At 42.7% G+C, this 19,783-nt stretch overlaps 1 protein-coding gene and 1 long non-coding RNA gene across 2 annotated transcripts; one reads left to right on the forward strand and one right to left on the reverse strand.

Annotated features, from left to right (window-relative positions):
- The first annotated feature begins 187 nt into the window (after positions 1-187).
- Positions 188-7,673, forward strand: epm2a (EPM2A glucan phosphatase, laforin). Its single transcript, XM_030345451.1, has 4 exons — positions 188-917; positions 1,341-1,515; positions 3,783-4,027; positions 5,779-7,673. Exons 1-4 carry the CDS (start codon positions 671-673, stop codon positions 6,054-6,056), a joined length of 945 nt encoding a protein of 314 aa, XP_030201311.1. The 5' UTR covers positions 188-670; the 3' UTR covers positions 6,057-7,673.
- A 1,849-nt stretch (positions 7,674-9,522) lies between these two features.
- Positions 9,523-11,657, reverse strand: LOC115534460 (uncharacterized). The gene is made up of 3 exons (XR_003974325.1): positions 11,142-11,657; positions 10,893-11,016; positions 9,523-10,801 (listed from the first exon to the last, which is right to left on the reverse strand). It is a non-coding gene; the product is annotated as an uncharacterized LOC115534460 (long non-coding RNA).
- Positions 11,658-19,783: the final 8,126 nt, after the last annotated feature.

Below are 19,783 nucleotides of genomic sequence, written 5' to 3' on the forward strand. Positions count from 1 at the left end.
TCAGTCAAATTTTGGGTTCCTAAATTGGCCCTCAGCTGTTAAAACTTTGAGAACCCCTGTTGTAGACCAACTTCGGAAAACTGTATTTCCACCATAGAAACGCTAGAGGTCAGCAATACTCCCCGTCGCGCAATGACGTCGGTTAGGAAAAGTGGAGTCGAATTCATTTTAAACAGCGCTGTCTTTTCCTATGTTTGAAAGAAAGCACATTTTCATCTCTCCTTGACCCGATGACGTTTTCCACAAAGGTTAAGTAAAGGATAGGAGATTTGACTAATCGTAGAGGAATAGGGACACAGCTAAGGAGGTCTCACCGAGTCCGCCATCTTGTCGTCACGTGACAGCACTTGGACGTTGGATGTCCATTCTCCTACACCTACAGGCTGCAGCAAGACCTTACTCGGTTAACTGGCTGTAAAATGATTGTATGATGTCAATTACAATTTAAAAACGACCCGTAGTGTATCCTGGTGCAGCTACTGTAGGAAATGTGAGCATGTAGGTTGGTGGATGAAGCAGACCTGCAGTCTATACATATATGGTCTATGCTATTACAGTCGAAATGGTGGACATTACGAGTGGGTTTAAAACCGAAGATCAAACTGAAAGTCGTTCAGGCTGCAATCCAGCTGGTCGAGGACTTTAAAGGCGTATTTTATGCTACATCGAAATGTTATTCAGATTTGGAGTTATTCTCACTCCGGAGTGCTCGGATGTCGAAGTGCTTGTATCAGGTTCACGGTCCGAAATGGGAAGTTGGGATCCAAACAAAGCTATTCAAATGAAAGCGACGCAAGTGGTTCTGTCAAAACACGAGCCGTGTCTCTGGATCGGCGAAGTGCAGCTGTCACAACCGTGCACAGAAAGTGCCTGGTTCAAATTCATCAAACGCCTTCGAGGCAGTTACATCTGGGAAGGTATAGCCTAAATAAAACGTTTGCTTAGTGCATTAATTGGCTAATGAGACCAAAATATTAAACATCGAGCATATTGGTGCATTTAAGTAAAAATAACAAGTGTTTGTTTTTGTAATGTGTCTGTGAATCCACACGATGTCAGTGGAGACACGCTGTCGCTCAATATTGTTCCCCAAGACTTTTTGGTGAGTTATAAATTGGATGGAGTGTAAATCACCAAAACGATATAGACCGCTTCCATTTGCACATTAGCTGGATTACTCTTTATGATCCAATCGACCAATATATTTCCCTGAAATAATCATTCACATTAGATTAGAGATTAGTTTATCATGTTTGTTTAGGTAAATAAGCCAATATCGACATTAGAACATTTGCAATAGGCCCAATACTTAACTATCGCATCTTCTTCTTTTTTACAAGGCGAAGGCCCCCACCATGACAGATGCTGTGTGTATGATGAAATGAATGTGATCAACGGAGTGTACTGCCACCCCCTCGGCCACTGGATCGAAGAGACGGGGCACACAGACGAGATGAAGCACACCACCAGCTTCTACTTGGGCGTAGCTCACCAGAAGGCGATGCATTTCTCCAGGTAAGACAGAAACACAACCACACGGATATGGAATTACTAGTAGGCTTCAATTACGGCAGTGACAAGCACCTCGTCTATATGATCATAGATAAACCCCTGTGCAGGGGTCAAGTTGAGTAGTACTTCTTTCTTTTTTAAACAATGTAAGACCGCAGGGGGACAAAGAAGCTAAAAAGGTAATTAAAGCAGACCAAGTGTTAGAAATGATTCAACCTCATTAATGATTCTTCATAAAGGGGAGTTGCTGCGTTACCCCACAATGTGCCTTGCAGCCTGTGAGTTGTAGACACTCCAAACTTCCTCTACCACTGTGATGAAATAAGAGGCTAATTACCAGCCCCTGTTTCAGCAGCATTTGTGCAGTGAAACCCACTTTGGCACTGAATGAAATCCTGCTGGAAAATAAATGAGGTCCCTCCAGGCCAGAAGGCCACGAGAGGAGATGGCTCTATGAGTAGCACACTGGGTTGATGGATCTTGCCGGTTTCTGTATTTTTATCCTTAAAAATGTCCTAAGCTGTCCGTACACAATCTAGAAATCAAATCCAAACCTTGCGGGGCAAATTCAATTCAATCCAATTCTAAGTGTATAGCCCTTAATCACCGTATATCCTGGTGCAGCTACTGTAGGAAATGTGAGCATGTAGGTCTTTAATTACACAATTAAAGACCCCCCCGTTCTCTGTCTTGAGATGTGAGACGGGTTTGGTTCCAATCCCTAGCTGCAGCACGATCATTCATTGCTTGTAACCCCACAATTTTTATTACACTTTGATGAGCTTGTCCTCTTTTCCCTCTTTTCACGATAATGCGTTGAAAGTGAGGCATTTGGGCAGATGATCTAAGTGCCTTTGTAAGTTACAGACAAAAGTGTCCTGGATCTTTGGGGCCTGTGGTCAGATACGCGTTACCAATCCTGCCACGGCATCAGCTGGGTAACGGGATGGATTCCCCTGCAGTCATATATATATATATATATATATATATATATATATAATTGAGAGAGAGAGAGAGAGAGAGAGAGAGAGAGAGAGAGAGAGAGAGAGAGAGAGAGAGAGAGAGAGAGAGAGAGAGAGAGAGAGAGAGAATGTCTCTTTAATTTGTGTCGGAAGCCCTTAACCAGCTTTGTCAAGGAACAACGTTGAAGCAGGGTGTGCGTCAGCCAACCCACCACCTCTTATTAATAGCTATTTAAATGAGGGTCCCCAGACGGACAGGTGTGGTCCTTAAGCATCATACACAGTAACCTCGTAATTTGTTTTGAAAAACATTTCTAATTCCCTGCACTGCTGCCTGCGTGCTCATGCTCAAGCGAAGTTAAGTTAAGGATTACATGGAGATCCCCCCGAAGACGCCATTGCTAATCTTCATTAAGCTGTTATTTGTGTGCGTGTGAGGGAAGGGGGGTCTTTAACTGTGTAATGTGAACAAGCGTGATTAAGCAGGTGGATGTAAGTAAGTAATAAATAAACTCAATCACATTGATTGAGTTTTGGAAGATGTCTGCAGTGACCAGCCCATTAAAATATCATTGCACACCAGAAATACTTAAGAGCGTGAGACCCATAAAGAGAGAGAGAAAGACGTACAGTGGATGGGATCCTCCCCGACTATTACCTATGACTAATCCAGCAGGTCCTCTTGTCCGTAGTCCGCCTGAGAGATGGCCTCTGAAAAATAACAAAACAATGACAAACACATATACTGGGGGGGGTAGAGAGACAGAGAAACAGAGACTGGAAGAGCTCCTACCAGATGGTTAGCAGCTCTGTCTGTCAGCCGTTCTCCCCCTGGTCCGTCCGCTGTCCCACACTCACTTTGCACCCTGTTCTCTTTCTTGAGATGTGAGACGGGTTTGGTTCCAATCCCTAGCTGCAGCACGATCATTCATTGCTTGTAACCCCACAATTTTTATTATTACCCCAGTGGCTTTTCACTTCAAGTGTTTGTTGGGGGAATCGGGTTAGACGGAGCCTCCCTCACTACTTTTAGCTGGTGGGGATCAACCCTGTTAAGTGACTGACTTTTACTATTTCGGTAATATAGCTGATGCTTTTATCCAAATCAACCGTATTTCCCCCACCCGATAATGTCATTATGGAGCACGTTAGACTGCCGATATTAGGGTTTGAACCTACACCCTTTTGCCGTGGCATCAAAACACTAACCACTACACTATCCGTCTCCCAAGAAGCATATGTAAATGACAAAAACTACCATTGCTTCATACACACTATATCGCTTGAAACAAACCTCTCTGCTATTAGGGTTCATCCGCGTGTGTGGCTAGGCAGCTGCCCCCGCCAGGTGGAACACGTGACCATCAAGCTGAAGCACGAGCTGGGAGTTACCGCGGTGATGAACTTCCAGACAGAGACGGACGTGGCTACCAACTGCCAGGGCTGCAGTCTCAACTCTGAGGGCCCGGCCACCACGGAGACCATGATGCAGCTGTACAGGGACTGTGGCCTGGCGTACGTGTGGATGCCCACGCCAGACATGAGCACTGAGGGTGAGGAGGATCCTGGGATACCGTTAGTCAACCATGATGACCATCATCAGGACTATTAGCGATAGCCCCGCAAATTATGAGATGATGCATCAACACCATAGTGCAACACTGCATTTATTAAATTGGGGGAACTTCTGTTTGGAGTAATTATGCTTTGATATCTTTATAATTTCAGCTGTTGAATAGTAGCAAATATTTTTTATAACAGCATGGCCTTAAAGGGGTAGTTCGGAATTTTGGACATAGGGCCTGATTCCCAAGTTAGCCTTGGTGTTCTTTATCATTGGAGACAGTTTTCAACACATTTCATTCAGTCCTTCTAGTTGCAGTTTGCTCGTGCTAGGCTAGTGCACGCAACGGGCAATACTAGCCTGCTAATAAAACAGTCTTACCCACTCCACAGTACACCCGAGGTAAATCAATTTAAAGTCAGAGTATAGATGTAAATGTCTGTGTTATTAGCAGGGCCGTCGTAAAGGGGTGAAAGGTGATTACGATTCTAGGGGCCCACAGCCCAGGGGGGGCCCATGGCAATAAAAAAATAAAAAAAATTAACTACCAGCCCATAGTACTAGGCCGCCCCGTTGCCGTGTGCTAGCCTAGCACGAGCGAACTCTGTAACTAGAAGGACTGAATGAAATGTGTTGAAAACTGTCACCAATGTTAAAGAACCTCAAGGCTAACTTGGGAATCAGGCCCTATGTCCAAAATTCCGAACTACCCCTTTAAGATAGACTTTTAATGTGTAAATAATACACAACAAGAATACAACTTCCCTCAATTGAGAATTTTTTGTATTTTGTTATTTTGCTACCTAAACAAATAAGAAGGCATCCTTCTTAACTAGAAGGACGAATGAGAGTTACCAATTAAATGTAAAAATAGAAAAACTTTGACATGCCTCATTTGCACTCCTGTCTGTCAAAGCAGGTACAGCAGGACTCTAGTGTCAACTGTTCCCCAGTTAATTAGTAGCAGTACTTTTTCACAAAATCATTTGAAGACCCAGTGAAATCTAAAGAAACTTTTCCCCATGTCAGCGCATTTGCCTAATCGTCATATCACTCAGCCAGACAATTTTACATCCAAATCATATCCACAGCTCAACAAATATAGATCAATTCCGTGTCAGCAGGCCTATAGCAACGAATAACATGCAGAATAATAGCATGCTTTCCACCCTTATTCGACAGCTGCAATGTGCTTTGACACTCGTGCACAAATGATGCACTCAGACTCCAGGCCAGATACCAAATTTCAGCGACATAAAACATTGACTAATGTCCCTAAAATTCTGAAGTCAAATTTGGCCAATTTTACGATATAATAATTACCACACTCACATGTCTCACAATCTCTACCCGACCACTCTCCTGTCCCGGATCAATCAATGGTGGCCGGTCTGAGACTTGAATGGTGGTGTTGCTGCTACTACCTCTGTAGACTCAGGGCCCGAGGTCAATCCGTTGTCCCCGTCAAGGCACCGAAGACATTTCACGTTGCCATTAGCGCAAACTATCCCTGAAGAATCTGCCTGACTGCTGTTTGGTTTTGTTCAGCTGTGACTTTTATTGAAGTCTGCAGTTAGAAGTATAGAAGAAGAAGTTTAGAAGAAGTACTCTTCCCCCCCCCCCTCCATACACAGAATTGCTCCCATCCCACTGGACCAATCAAGTGACTTGCTTGCTTCAACACATGGGCAGACGTCCACCATACGGGTAAATAACGACACCTCACCTCCCCCCCCGTAGGTCGGATCCGGATGCTCCCCCAGGCGGTCTTCCTGCTCCACGGACTACTGGAGAACGGCCACACCGTCTACGTCCACTGTAACGCCGGGGTGGGCCGCTCCACGGCGGCCGTGTGCGGCCTGCTCATGTACGTCCTGGGCTGGAGCGCGCGGAGGGCACAGTACTTTGTGGCCTCCCGGAGGCCGGCCGTCTACTTCGACGAGGAGGCCCTGGTGAGAGCCAAGGGCGACTTCCTCCAGAAGTTTGGACACCTGCGGTCGTCCATCTCTTTCCCCTAGTCTGTTTTAGCTAAAAGATTGGGGGTCTTTGTGGCTGTGATAGGGGCGGACGAATAGATAGGCTTTTTCTGTGTGTGTGTGTGTGTGTGTGTGTGTGTGTGTGTGTGTGTGTGAAATTAATGCATAGAAGAGGGACTAACACCCCACCGTGGTAATGATGTGTATGGTGGCAGTAGAGGACTTGGATCTAATGCCGATGACTCAGCGATGCTGTCGTCGCCATACCCAGGTTCGATTCCCTTAGGTCCGGAGTATAATGAGCAAGGTATGGCGGCTTATAAAAACACATAGTTAGGTTCCTTGATTCTGATTGCCTCGAAGCCGTTGATGAAAGCTCTGTAATCACACGCATACATTTTGCTTTTTATGACGATGGAAAGATTTCGGAATATTCAAACACAGCGGTGGTGTCAACACACTGTAATTTGTCTACCAACACACTGATAATTCAGCACTATTTCTAGCACTGTGATTATTGGGCTACTTGTGATGAGCCGCTGGCTTTATTATAGTGTCAGCTGCTTCTGGCTGGGACGTCTACACAGATGTTAACCTGTCAGTGGTGCTTTTGTTTTTATTGGCACTTGTATTGAAAAAGCGACTATTCGGATGAGATTGTTAATCTTAAAATCTTAAAAGTAATTAAAAGTATCCCCCTCACTTGAACTGGAGCTAGGCGGCTAACTCTGCAGGTCATTGGAGGTGGCTAACGGAAAGCAAATGCTAACCCATTGAAATCGCCTTCTGGACGCACAATGAGGAATTTGGATAACAATCTTAACATAGATCTATTAGACCTAATTTAGGTATTGCTCATAAGACTGCTCATGGGTCTGTATACGTATGTGCACAGACCCATGTACAAGGGCACGGGCAGAAGACCAAAGTGAAGATAACACGCACAGACCATTAGTGGTGCTGATAAGCATAAATGATGCCTTCCTACCCAATGTGAATGTGGTAGGCTACACCGGTGTTTGCCCTGCTCTGACAGCTCAGTGAAAATGCTCCATGGTCAATGTGCTCATATTATCTACCCGTAAAAGTAGCAGACGCAACTTTAGTGTTATGAGCGACACCTGCGCACCCTTGTCCTACGATGACACCGCTGCAAAGCGGTCTATTAACCCTGTGGTTGTGTGTAGCTATTAGCAACAACAAAACTCGAGCAACTAAGGGACTGAACACAAGAGTCAGTTGAGGACACTGACGGTAGATGTCTTTTCGCTTCAGCCATGTTTGTATTGAAAATCAATGAATAAAGTATGCTTCTGAGTGGACCGATGCCCCAGAATTCAAAAGAGAGACACTGGTTCTATTTGTCAAATTCAATATCGGGCAAGGTTAATAGGCCAGAATTGTGGTGCCAGGGTTGTTTCTGATATGAATTCAAGATAGGATTGAGCGATATCAGTCAAGGGGAGAACTGTTATTCATTTCCTTCTGTGCTTTGGGCTTTTTTTCTTAAAAAAGGGGTTAATCCCTTAAAAAATGTCATGTCTTTCTGAGCCGTTTCATCAATGAATGTGATGGAGGAACGATCGAGCATAACGCAATGCAAATAGAAAAACGAAATTTCTTCCCAAACAACAATAAAATCCTACAACCCAACAGGGAGCCTTGCCTATTCCTTTTTTATTATTAGTGGGATATTGGGCTAGCAGACACAGAAAAGACAAATAAAGTGGAACTTCCGCCCGCCTTCCTCAAGAGCCTGATAGCATTTCATGTTTATTTATCTATCACCCCTGACGCTGTTCAAACCTATCCTTTGCGGGACCCATTTTATTTAAGCATAATAAGGCACAAATTACGCCAAGCTGTCATTCCTGATATTCCACCTGCCCCCCCTTCTTGGTTTTATTACTTTCATAAATAGAGGCTTTCTTTATCCTGTGTATTGAGATTATTGGTGAGCAGGCCTCTGTTGTCTATGTGCACGTCTTTGTGACTGCATACAGCACAGCACAAAGCACGGTATTTGTTCACTTCAATGTAGACAGTATCGAGCAATATTACATCACATTTGAAAAGTTTGGTTCATTCATGGTTCCCAGGATACTACAGTAACGGAAACCACTTCGTGACTGCTCTATCTGCAACCAGCGAGCCATCCTACTCGTATACATCGGGTTCTCCGTGCTGCACTTCATAGTGACACATTTACCCGGCCGCTGCTCAGAGATATTCTATTCAACAGCACTGCCTGTTTTCCCTTAATAGATCCAGAAATGTTTGGCGAGAATAATGCATGAAGGGGAAGTCACTAGCCCTTACCCCCTTACTGCATTGTCACAGATGTTGCATCTCGCCAACAAATCTTTATAATAATAATAATATTATATTTAATTTGTAGAGCACTTTGCATTGAGAAATCTCAAAGTGCTACAGAGTTTAAAAAATTGGGTTGTTAAAACATATAATACATAAAAAGTATAAGGGAAATTAGCAAAAGCCTTTTTTAAAAAGATAAGTCAAATGTATTTTTTTTAAAACAGCTGTAGTCTGCGGGGCAGGCTGATAGACAAGTTAAGTGTCTTGGGGCTGTCTATGAGAAGATGTTATGTTCTGCAGTGGGTTGTGGAATTTCTATTATATTCAATGTAGAGATTAAATCGAGGCATTTGAAATCACTTTCCATTCATTTTAATTGGGCTCATTTGGCAGTCTCTAGTCTGCCCTGGAGAGCTCATTCATCATGGATTAAGGACCCCTTTGACCTCTGCAGACAATTCCTTGAGTTTCATCATCGCAGGCACAGAGTGCTCACATGAAGTGGATACAGAGTTGCAGAAAATGTAAAAGTCTGCTGTCCCTCAAAGAGCCAAGAGCCACTAGTGAAGTGAATCTTCATTAAATGGCTTTGAATAACAACGTCTCCTCGGCCCAATCCCAAAGTGAGCCCTGAGGGCTTAAGGCCCATTCACTACCTGCGGTAAATACGGATAGGAACCCTTCGTTTCGTCCGTCAGCGGGTCCGTCGCCACTGAGCGTAACATCCATAACAACGCTGAAATAAGTATGGAGGGTAGTCCCGGTCCAGAGACAACGTTTGGTACGGACGGACAAATTTCGTCCGGATCCGGAGGTATGAATCGGCCTCACAGACTTAATTAATCTCAGTTGCTAAGTGAGTGAATGTGACAGGCCTAAAGCCTTAATCATTTTACGAGAACACGCAACAAAGTCTATGAGTCCAGACATTGGGATAGGGCCCTCGTATCTTTGGAATTTCTCACACCACCTTGTTTGGATAAGATTCTGTTGATCATCTCATGGTTCTCATGTCAGTGTTTTACCGGCCATTTCGATATATATGAACACATAAGAATCATGAGACTGAAGCCTGTGAAAATAGCAGATTTAAGAAGGTGAAGTATAGCCCACCCAAAGCTGTTGTTGATGTCTGAAGATGACGGCAACGACAAGTGACAAGGTGAGGAGTTATGATAAGGAATACAAGACATCCGGAGGAGAGGTTTAATTAATTTGATGGATCATTAACAACCTCCCTTGACAGAGTAAACGACAGCGGCACTCCGAAGTTGAAAAGGTGTTGAAGCATCAACACTGAAGTATGTCCTGTTTTCTTGTCAAGGATATAAATTCCTATAAATAATGAATTTGAGACAAAAAACATCACTGGAATGCAACGTAACAGGTAGCCACCTCGTTTAGTCAAAGAGAAAAAGAATAAACGACATAATGTTCAGTTTCCACTTAATGCAATGACCCTAAGGGACGGCCTTCATTTTAAATTGTACATTCAAATGCATGTGCACAAAGACCCTGTTGATTTATGCAGCCTTGACATTTTCTATTCAAACAATTGTGTGAGAATACTTTTAGGCAGTGTGTGTCTTAGCACTTACAGACACAGTGGTGCGTGCTACTTTTGAGAAACCATTTTTTAAATGGCTCAATTTCTCAGAACAGCACCTTGCTTTCATGACAACAAGCACATTACTCAGCCTCTTTACAAGTGTTTTTGTAGAGACTATATTTATATATGCTACACACAGTGTATAGGACCGATACATTCTTCCATCTAAAAATAAATAATAATCAGTTGCTCAGTGGTTACCCCCTACTATTTCATAGCAAGAAGGATATGGGTTTGAAGACACCCATGGATGGAAGTTCTGTGTTCGAGGTCTTTGTACTCTTCGTGTTGTTCACCCAGGTCTCCTAGAGGCGCTCTGGTCACCTCTTACCGAAAGCATGAAGGTAATACTCCTACTTTACCATCAGCAAGGCAAAGGCACTATAAACTGGAGTTGTCTCTCAGGCACTCCCATGTGTGTCACTGCTCATAGCTAGATAGGATGTGTTACATGCAGAGGACTCATTTCCCCAAATGGATCATTAAAAGTGCATCTTCCATAGGTGACTCTCTTTTCAAGTCTGTTGTATAAATCCTCTTGACAATGACCATCTAAAGGATTCAGTTTCGTTGAGGAAATTTGGTAGTCAATGTATGGATTTCAACTATCTTTCCATGCAAGTTATAAATTAAAAAATACTACTTCACATTATGGTTAAAAAATGAACTCACAAGGACCTTGGAGAAGATGACAAGGAAGGCCCAGAAACCACAGGATTGTAAGAAGAATCATGCAGCTCAGGGAACTCTATAGAACTCTCCTCCTCCTCCTTGACAACAATACGCGGTTTCCTGGCTGGTCTCGTAGCCTTGGCTGATGTTGAGGTCAGATAAGGGCCTATCCTTGGTATAGTTTGGGTACCTTTATAGTAAACAGTAAAATATGTGAATATTTCAGTGGCATTTTATTATACATTATGTATTGTAATAATGAGTTTTTAAAGTCTACACACCTATACTTCTGAAATGAGGCCGTAGTGTTCTCTTGGACAGCTGAGTACCTGTTGATTTACCTCCGACGGGGTCAGTTTGGCAGGCAACACGCCTGGATGCAGGCAGCTGTGAGGGAGCGCTCGTCTAAATGGTGTTGAAATACAATGTTAGGCATCAATGTGTCCATGATGCGATACAAAACCGGCAAACCGATACCTATCAAGGGGCCATGAACGATTATTTCCCTCTATTACTGTACGCCTACTTACAGATAGTTTATTTTCTGATGGACATCGTAGGTCTACAGTAGGAATAGCTCCAGGTAGAAGCAGTAACTTTGATGCAAATCCTGCGTTGTACTGGGCCTCGTTTGCAAAACAACTTGACTCGAAGTGCTGGCAACAAACCAACACGTATGGGCTGAACGTATCTGGAACATTATAGTTAAAGATAAATTCCAACCAATTTCTCCTTGTTGATTGGTCTTTCGGGAGATTGTACAGCGACCTCTGCTTTTCCAAGCAACCTGGGATCGCACAGCGGACGTGCCTCTGCTTCGTCCCAGACATCCAGGAATCGTTTCAACGCGCCGCACAAAGTAGACCGTCGCAAGTGGCTTGGCTCATTGAATACGAGGCGCTAGGCTGAGCAGAACCATGGCTCAAAATCAATTAAGTATTGACTACACTTTACGAAGGGACTGGACTTCAGCGAATTGTATGATGAGTGAGAGTCTGAGACCCAGCAGGTTTCAGATTTTTTCTTCTTCTATTTTTGTATTTTTTTAATGCTGAGTGGCAGAGCCTTTTATTGCTGCATTGCCGCCCCCATCCGGAGTGGAGGGTGGGTCCTCATCCTATACACACGCGGTGTGATGCATCAACACTTGTTTGTCTGCTGAGCTTTTGTTATCTTGCATACGATTTGGAATTCTGTATAAATGTCAACAGAGCCCTTTTCACAGTGTCATCATCGGGAACTCTGTTAAAGGGCTCCGGTTCCAATATTATTTCCACATATTTTGCATTTAGAGCATTTTAGACTATTTCATATACCTAGGCCTACGTCTTTATAAAGCCTACAGTGGCTCCAACTTCAATAACCATGCATTGTATACAATGTGACCTACCACCCCTAATAGTTCTGGTAAATGATCTGGTCCACTGAGAACATTTTTCTCAGAAGGTTGTGGTCAGAAGGTTATTTTCCTATTCACAGTTTTCAATTCATGAACAAGCCCTTGTAAATCCAGTTGTCAGATCCTTGGCACCATTAGTTTCTGTGTCCTTGAATCTGTCTTGAAGAAAATCAGGTCTCTCCCTTATTTTGTGTTCAAGATTTCTGTCATCACTATCTTCGTCATATACACCCAAAATATAGTCCTTATGCATATGTAAGGGTAAGGATTGTTGGATTTGTACAATGGCGCCCTTTAATGCACACAAAAGTATTATCTTTGTATCTTAAAGGACACGCATGCCGAAGCGCCCAGCCACTCAACACAGTAAGTAGGTGTATGGGTAATGTATTTATCGGATGGTGCGTTGTGTATGAATGGTAAAAGGCACAGAGGTGGCGTGTCTGTGCCTTCGGCGGTCGCTAGTTAGCATCGGCTCAATCAAGAGCAATCTCACTGACAGCCATATGCAACACCCCACCGCAGGGGGTAATCCTGCTGCTGATAAGGGGTGGTTCATAAACACAGGACTGCCAGCTAGCATCTACGCCAAATATGATTGTTCTGCTGCTTCTGCTATTTTAAAAGGTTGTTTTCTAGCCCTGCTTGCTAACTGCAAGCCACCAAATGTTAGCTTCCGCCTCTGAGATGCTAGCACTGTAGCCGGACATCCCCTTAATTGTCAAGTCAGTATGTTTCAGTGGTTTATATAATTGCCTCATGGTTTATTGTAATATGCTCCTACATGCTCCCACTAGGGCAAATCATGCAAAATAACAATATTGACCATCATTGCTATGCTGATGACACGCAAATCTATGTATCGCTATCACCAAATGACTATCGGCCCATAGATCTGCTGTGCCAGTGCATTGAGCAAGTGAAGGAATGGATGTGCCGAAATTTCCTTCAACTAAATGAGGACAAAACAGAGATAATTGTATTTGGTCCTAAAACGGAAAGGCTTAAAGTAACCCAACACCTTCACTCTCTGTCCCTGAAAACCTCAATCAAAGCCAGAAATCTAGGGGTTATCATGGATTCAGATTTACATTTTGACAGTCACATCAAATCAGTTACAAAATCGGCATATTATCACCTTAAAAATGTAGCAAGACTTAGAGGGCTCATGTCCACCGAAGACTTACAAAAACTTGTACATGCCTTTATCACTAGTAAGCTTGATTACTGCAATGGTCTCCTCACAGGTCTTCCAAAACAAACTCTGAGGAAGCTTCAGCTTGTTCAGAATGCTGCTGCTAGAGTTCTAACAAAGACCAAAAGATTTGATCATATTACACCAATTCTGAAATCGTTACATTGGCTTCCTGTAGGTCAGAGAATTGATTTTAAAATCATGTTGCTAACCTATAAATCCCTACATGGTTTAGGCCCAAAATATTTAACTGATATGCTTCCACTACATCAGCCTTCTAGACCACTAAGATCCTCTGAGACCAATCTGTTAATTATCCCCAGAGTAAACACAAAACATGGGAAAGCAGGATTTAGTTACTATGCAACAAATAGCTGGAATAAACTCCCAGAGGATTTAAGACTTGCCCCAACTCTGAGCACCTTTAAAACAAGACTGAAGACTTTTATGTTTGCTATAGCTTTCTGCTAAAATCTTAAATACATTGCACTTTCTAAAAAGCTTTTTTAACTTTGCCTTTATTTTCTTTATTTTTTTAATACTAAAATGCCTTTTTCTATATTAACCATTTCTTTGCATATGTTTTTCTTTTACTTATCTATTATTTTATTTTATTTTATTGTATGACAATGTTTATATGTGAAGCACTTTGAGTCTGCCTTGTGTATGAAAAGTGCTATATAAATAAAGTTGCCTTGCCTTGCCTTGCCTAATATCTCGATGATCATATCTTATTTCTGAGCCGGGGAAACCGATTGATTAATTCATTGATTGATGGCTGATATTCACTGTTTGAACACACAGCAATTTCCTTTCGGATGTTTGAGATAAATATATTGCAGTGTTGATATCCAATCAAATCTGTAAAAGGTCAACCTTAATGTGGAAAGACTGGAGTCTCAGTGTTTGAATACATCTCGAGTAGCGGTTCAATGCTGGCATCTTTCACTCTTATCTCGTTCCATTGCTGTATTTATAATAAGATTAGAGCATGACGAATGACGTTGCCAATGATGAGAAGCAACATGAAGTGTTGGTTTTAATAAAGTCACTTTCATTAATACACTCTGCAATGAGTGTTAAACCGAAACCCTTTTCAAAACACCACTCTTGTGAGGTTTCTAAAAAGTTACCTCTGGTGCAGATCACATAGCAGACCTCAATGAAATGAAAGGCTTTGGATGAGCCCTGAACCACACTGAGGTGAGATGTCTTTGTTGATGACTCGCTTTGTTGTTTTTGGTATTTTGGTGTATGATTTTAAGTCTATCTGATACTAAATATATTAAGTCAGCATCAATCCATCTGTTGCCACTTAATCATTAAATTTCCGCCAACGGCGTGTTTTCTGTTTTAAGCATGAAACATCGAAAATGATGTTTGAACCACAATTCTAACAATTAATCCACCCATGGCTGTTCCATCCATCAAACAAAGTTAAGGGTTGGCAACAATTAGATATTTATTTCCGCAGTCAGACTTACTTAGCCGCTGCATTCATTCTCTCCATCACCTTAGCTGAATGGCAGACATGAGCAAAATGATTGGGATGCAAGAAGGGCATCGATATATAGGCCTAGAGGAAGAATACCTTTGAAAGCGCAGTGAATTAATGACTTCATTTTTGGCTTAAAAAACACATTCATGATTCCCATTATCGCCATGTTGATGCGGGACCCGCTATGATGCTGCCTTGTTAGGGCTCAGGCAGGGGAATGTACTCATGCTAATGAAGTAACACAGTGTCACGCTGTTCCCGGGGGGGAATCAACTTTAAGTTTGAATGAAATACAGTAAAAACAAAGACCTGGATCTCCACTGTGCGCCAATCACACTAAAATGTGCCGGTGATAAGAAGGTGGATTAAACGCCGGGGGCGATATCTAAAGATATAAACATGAACTACGGCGCTTGTTCACGCCCGTCTGTGTTCAAGAAATAGCACGGCAAACATTTTGTCGGTTGCTGTAGTTTTTTGATTCACATTAATATCAATTCCCCGCCCCGCCCTCTCCCTCTCTGGGGGCCGTTATTCAAAATCATTAAACTGTGATTGGTTCCCGCCATCGTCCAAACATTTGCTCCCATCGTACGACCCTGAGAGAGAGAGAGAGGGAAGGGAAGGAGGGGAAGAGAGAGAGAGAGAGAGAGAGAGAGAGAGAGAGAGAGAGAGAGAGAGAGACGTTTGACAGCTTTATCCAAATGCATCACTCTTGTCTCCCTGTTCTTTAAATCACGTCTTACGTTTTAATTCTCATACTTTACTCCTAGTTTATTAGATCTTATCCCAACTATTCATCATGGTGCCACTCTGGGGAGACAGCAATGGAGGCCCACCCCTACTTAGAGTTGATCTCTGATGCAATCTTTGTGTGTGGTCTGTGTGGTCTGTGTGTGTGTGTGTGTGTGTGTGTGTGTGTGTGTGTGTGTGTGTGTGTGTGTGTGTGTGTGTGTGTGTGTGTGTGTGTGTGTGTGTGTGTGTGTGTGTGTGTGTGCTTGCGTCTGTGTGAGAGAGAGAGAGATACGTCTGTTTGAGATTATCATTATTCATGATGTTTTTTCTATGAATACAAAAAAATACATCAAGCGCGATAAAGCTGAATCAGTGGTAAATGGAACAATCTAGTTAGGACCAGTTCATATCAAACGGTTAAGTCTACTAATTATATAGATTTGGAGGAGCAGATAGCAGTGAAGTGGACCTGCCTCATCATTTCTCTTTCTGGTGGCGGTAAATGCTAAAGCTAATAGCTCCGATAAGGTGGTGCTCATGAGTTCACTGGGTACAAAATGATTCATGATGAATGATTAATGTGGCTCTACTGGGAAGTGGGAGCAGCGTCTGAGGGCCATCGCGGCTAACCACACCGGCTCTTTGTAGAGCTATCTTTTATTGTTCTCAGCACAGATTAGCACTGACCCTCTGCGTTCTTTCATTTTTCACCCACATACACCCACATGCCTTTTAAGTCCCTGAAACAACGCCACCTTTAGTCTCAACTGGTTTCTCTATGAGTCTTTATACCCATGTATAAAGACCCATCGAGGAATGTCGATATACTACCTTGAATAAACCGACAGTAACATGACGAAGAACCACATCACTACATGGGGAGAGCATCGGCCATCGTCTGGTCAAATAAAGATGTTTTTAAATAGAGATAGATGGAGGATAATCGTGGATCCAGTCACCCTGTCATGTTATAGTAGAACGTCTGGAGCTAGATAGCACAGAGCCTTAGGCCAGAAACCAGAAATTGCAAGGGGCGGAGCCCAGTTTCCTGTTTCGTTACGGAGATATTCTACCAAAGACAACTCATTAGGGTGAGTGTATGAAGCTTTCAGAAGGAGATTTTAATAAGTGTGATTCTACAGTGGTCAGTCCAGGCGGTGTTTACACCAAGGACAGCAGATCCCATCCTTGGGGTCGCCTATTATGCACATGGGGTCAAGAGAGCTTACTGACTTATAAGCAATAGATATTTGATGATACATTTCCCTTTAAAAACATTTATTTAAACAGTTTAAAGGTCTTATAACGGTTCCTGTTGGTACGAACAGACTGCCTAATGATTCGTAGAGCCATGGGCAAACTACTAATGACTTAAGTCTGGGGTGCAATACGTTCAACGGGACATTGACTTTATAGGCAGATGTGGATTGAGTTAAAAATGGAGATCACAGACCAAATAAGGCTTGGGAACCACTGTGCAAGGGCATCAAGAAGTCATGGAACATCTAGCCTGGGTCTTCTTCTCTCTGCATAAAGTTTATGCTCGGCTTTTAAATCGCGTACGACATATTAGAAGAGCAAAACCATATAATTGCCAACTAAACACTTTTGGAAAACTGAGTAGAACTCACGCTTTTCCCTATCGCTCCCACTAATTTCATGCAATTGGAACTTATGTTCCAATCGAATCTCGGTATTGTGTTGACGAGCATATAAAAATGAGGCAAAAATATACATATTTTTTTATCACCAACACCCCAGACTTTGTTTTACCAACTCCTTTGTGCTGTTTTTGTGCCTCATTCGCAAAACGGCTTATTTTTGTTTAGCTTGTGTAGAGGACGGCAGTCAGAAACAGTGGCAGTGTGTCAGTATCATTAAAACTGCACGCGGTTATGTGTTTGTTGTGTCTTTGGAAGACGGATGTGAACATCATTAGAAGGATGGTCCTGTGTGTGACAGGGATGGTGCTGGCATATGGCTGCCAGAACCTCCGATTGCTTCACTCATAAATCATCTATGACAACGCATAATGGGAACAGGCTCTCCTTGTGCTGCCCAGTCTCCCTTTGGTGAGTGGACGGACACATTTTTAAAAAAAAATAACAGCTTTTATCCAAAACATGAAAATGTGTGTGTGTGTGTGTGTGTGTGTGTGTGTGTGTGTGTGTGTGTGTGTGTGTGTGTGTGTGTGTGTGTGTGTGTGTGTGTGTGTGTGTGTGTGTGTGTGTGTGTGTGTGGTACTGGATGAAAAGTTGGATGACAATTTACAGTACTACACTGTTTGATTTGAACTACCTATCCATAAAGCTCAAACTCCTTTGGGTTTATGTGTGTGTGTGTGTGTGTGTGTCTGTGTGTGTGTGTGTGTGTGTGTGTGTGTGTGTGTGTGTGTGTGTGTGTGTGTGTGTGTGTGTGTGTGTGTGTGTGTGTGTGTGTGTGTGTGTGTGTGTGTGTTTGGGTATCGGATCCAAAGCTAGATTTGTGTGTGTGTGTGTGTGTGTGTGTGTGTGTGTGTGTGTGTGTGTGTGTGTGTGTGTGTGTGTGTGTGTGTGTGTGTGTGTGTGTGTGTGTGTGTGTGTGTGTGTGTGTGTGAGTAAAAGGATTTACATCAAGCTACAGTGCTCTATTCCCTGCTTATTGCATCTCCTTGCTCTCTCTCTCTCTGCTCACTATTCTTGGTCTTCAACTAGTCCTATAAAACCGACAGAGTGAAGGGGGATGAGTCTTGGCTCTAGTCGGTGCCAGCAAGGTGTACAACACTGGTAATGCATGGCTCCAAGCAGGTCTCATTACATTCCTGAAAGGACTTAAAAACCGACTTGCAGGCTCTCAACGCTGCCTCTATCAGCATACATGACAGCGAAGTCAAAAAATATGTGGAAAGGCAAATTGATTTTGCTGAGCCCAATAAGAAAAGACAGATCATGTACCCCCCAATAAGCTATTAAAATCGGTTGAGACTGGTTGGTTAATTAGATTCTTGTAGAGATAGTACCCTCCCTTGCCTTTGGCAAGGGAGCTTTCTAAGCAGGTCGTTTTTGCACTTCTGGACTCTATCTTTCTGTGTTTCCAAATTAAACTTCAATTTCATAAGATATCAGTCTTCCAACCTGTGCATACCTGTCATCTTGCTGATGCACACACACGCACAAGCATGCATGCACACACGTACACACACACACACAAATAATGAAAATCCCATCCTAAATTATCCTCAGACTCCGTTGGGGTGTGGAACTTTGAAGTTGACAGAGGTGCCAACAGGGATTGTGGGTAATTTCATGTCACATTCCCAGCAGGGATTTGTCTTTGGACAGATAGTAGCGTACAGGCCGATGGTGACAAGGAAGACAAAATCATATCAGCACATTTCAAATTCTCTGATTTCTTTGACTATTTCTCACCAACCAAAAATTTGTTTGGAATTTACAAAAACGGGAAAGAAGAAGGAAATACAGATTTACTGGTTACCCTCTGGGTTCATCAGCATGGCTTACCATACCTCAGTGTGAACCAGTCAACTCGGAATTTATCATCTGGAACCTATTAAGCAGGACCATTTACGTTATGCAGGTGAGTAACAACAAACTGGGGAAGGGCACCTGGCTGGCCTCCATGATGGAGTTAAAGTGTTACCTTATGTGCCTTGTCAACCCATCGCTCTGCCATCAAATGACACAGTTCCCACGGCCATCTGTCCACATCCGTCTTCTTTTTTCACCCAAGTTTCAAAGCTTGGTGAACTTTGGTGTAAAGGAGCTGCTGAGCATCCATTTGAGCTAAAAAGAAAACTTGTGTATTTCAAATCATACCTCGTCAATATAATGTACAGTCTAGGGTTTGCTGTATCAGAAGGCACAGGGAGATTAAATGCACGCCATCATATTCGTATTACATTGTCGTTTTGTCAATATTTAAAAGTTTGTTCCATAATTTAGCAGCTCTAGGCTGGTATAGCTGGAACTAATTCTGGTTGTATCAATGGCATGAGCAATCCAAAACTCATGGTAATGAAAGTGGTCAGAGTTATAGTCTTTACAGTTAGATTTTTCAAAGAAATATTGAGCACTAACTGACGGAAATACAACAAAAGATGAGGTAAACAAGACCTGACTTAGAGCCCTTTTACTGTATGTATACAACGACTTGTTAAATGACACAAATTGTACAAGAATAGTACATTCAAGGTCCATAGCAGTTATACTACATACTACAGCTATAATACAACTATACTCCATACACACATACTGTATAATATGTTCTATGCGTGTTTTTATCATGCTTCTTCTGATAAGACCATTTGTCTCCCTAGCAGAGTGGGCTATAGCCATGAATCATCACA

This window comes from Gadus morhua, chromosome 21, assembly GCF_902167405.1.
Source record: "Gadus morhua chromosome 21, gadMor3.0, whole genome shotgun sequence".
Taxonomy (NCBI): domain Eukaryota; kingdom Metazoa; phylum Chordata; class Actinopteri; order Gadiformes; family Gadidae; genus Gadus; species Gadus morhua.

What these genes read in the sequence shown, in the direction of transcription:
- epm2a (XM_030345451.1), top strand. Translation starts at nt 671, where the DNA reads ATGTTATTCAGATTTGGAGTTATTCTCACTCCGGAGTGCTCGGATGTC. An exon ending in AGGCAGTTACATCTGGGAAG is followed by an intron (nt 918 to 1,340) that starts GTATAGCCTAAA and finishes CTTTTTTACAAG; the next exon opens with GCGAAGGCCCCCACCATGAC. An exon ending in GCCAGACATGAGCACTGAGG is followed by an intron (nt 4,028 to 5,778) that starts GTGAGGAGGATC and finishes CCCCCCCCGTAG; the next exon opens with GTCGGATCCGGATGCTCCCC.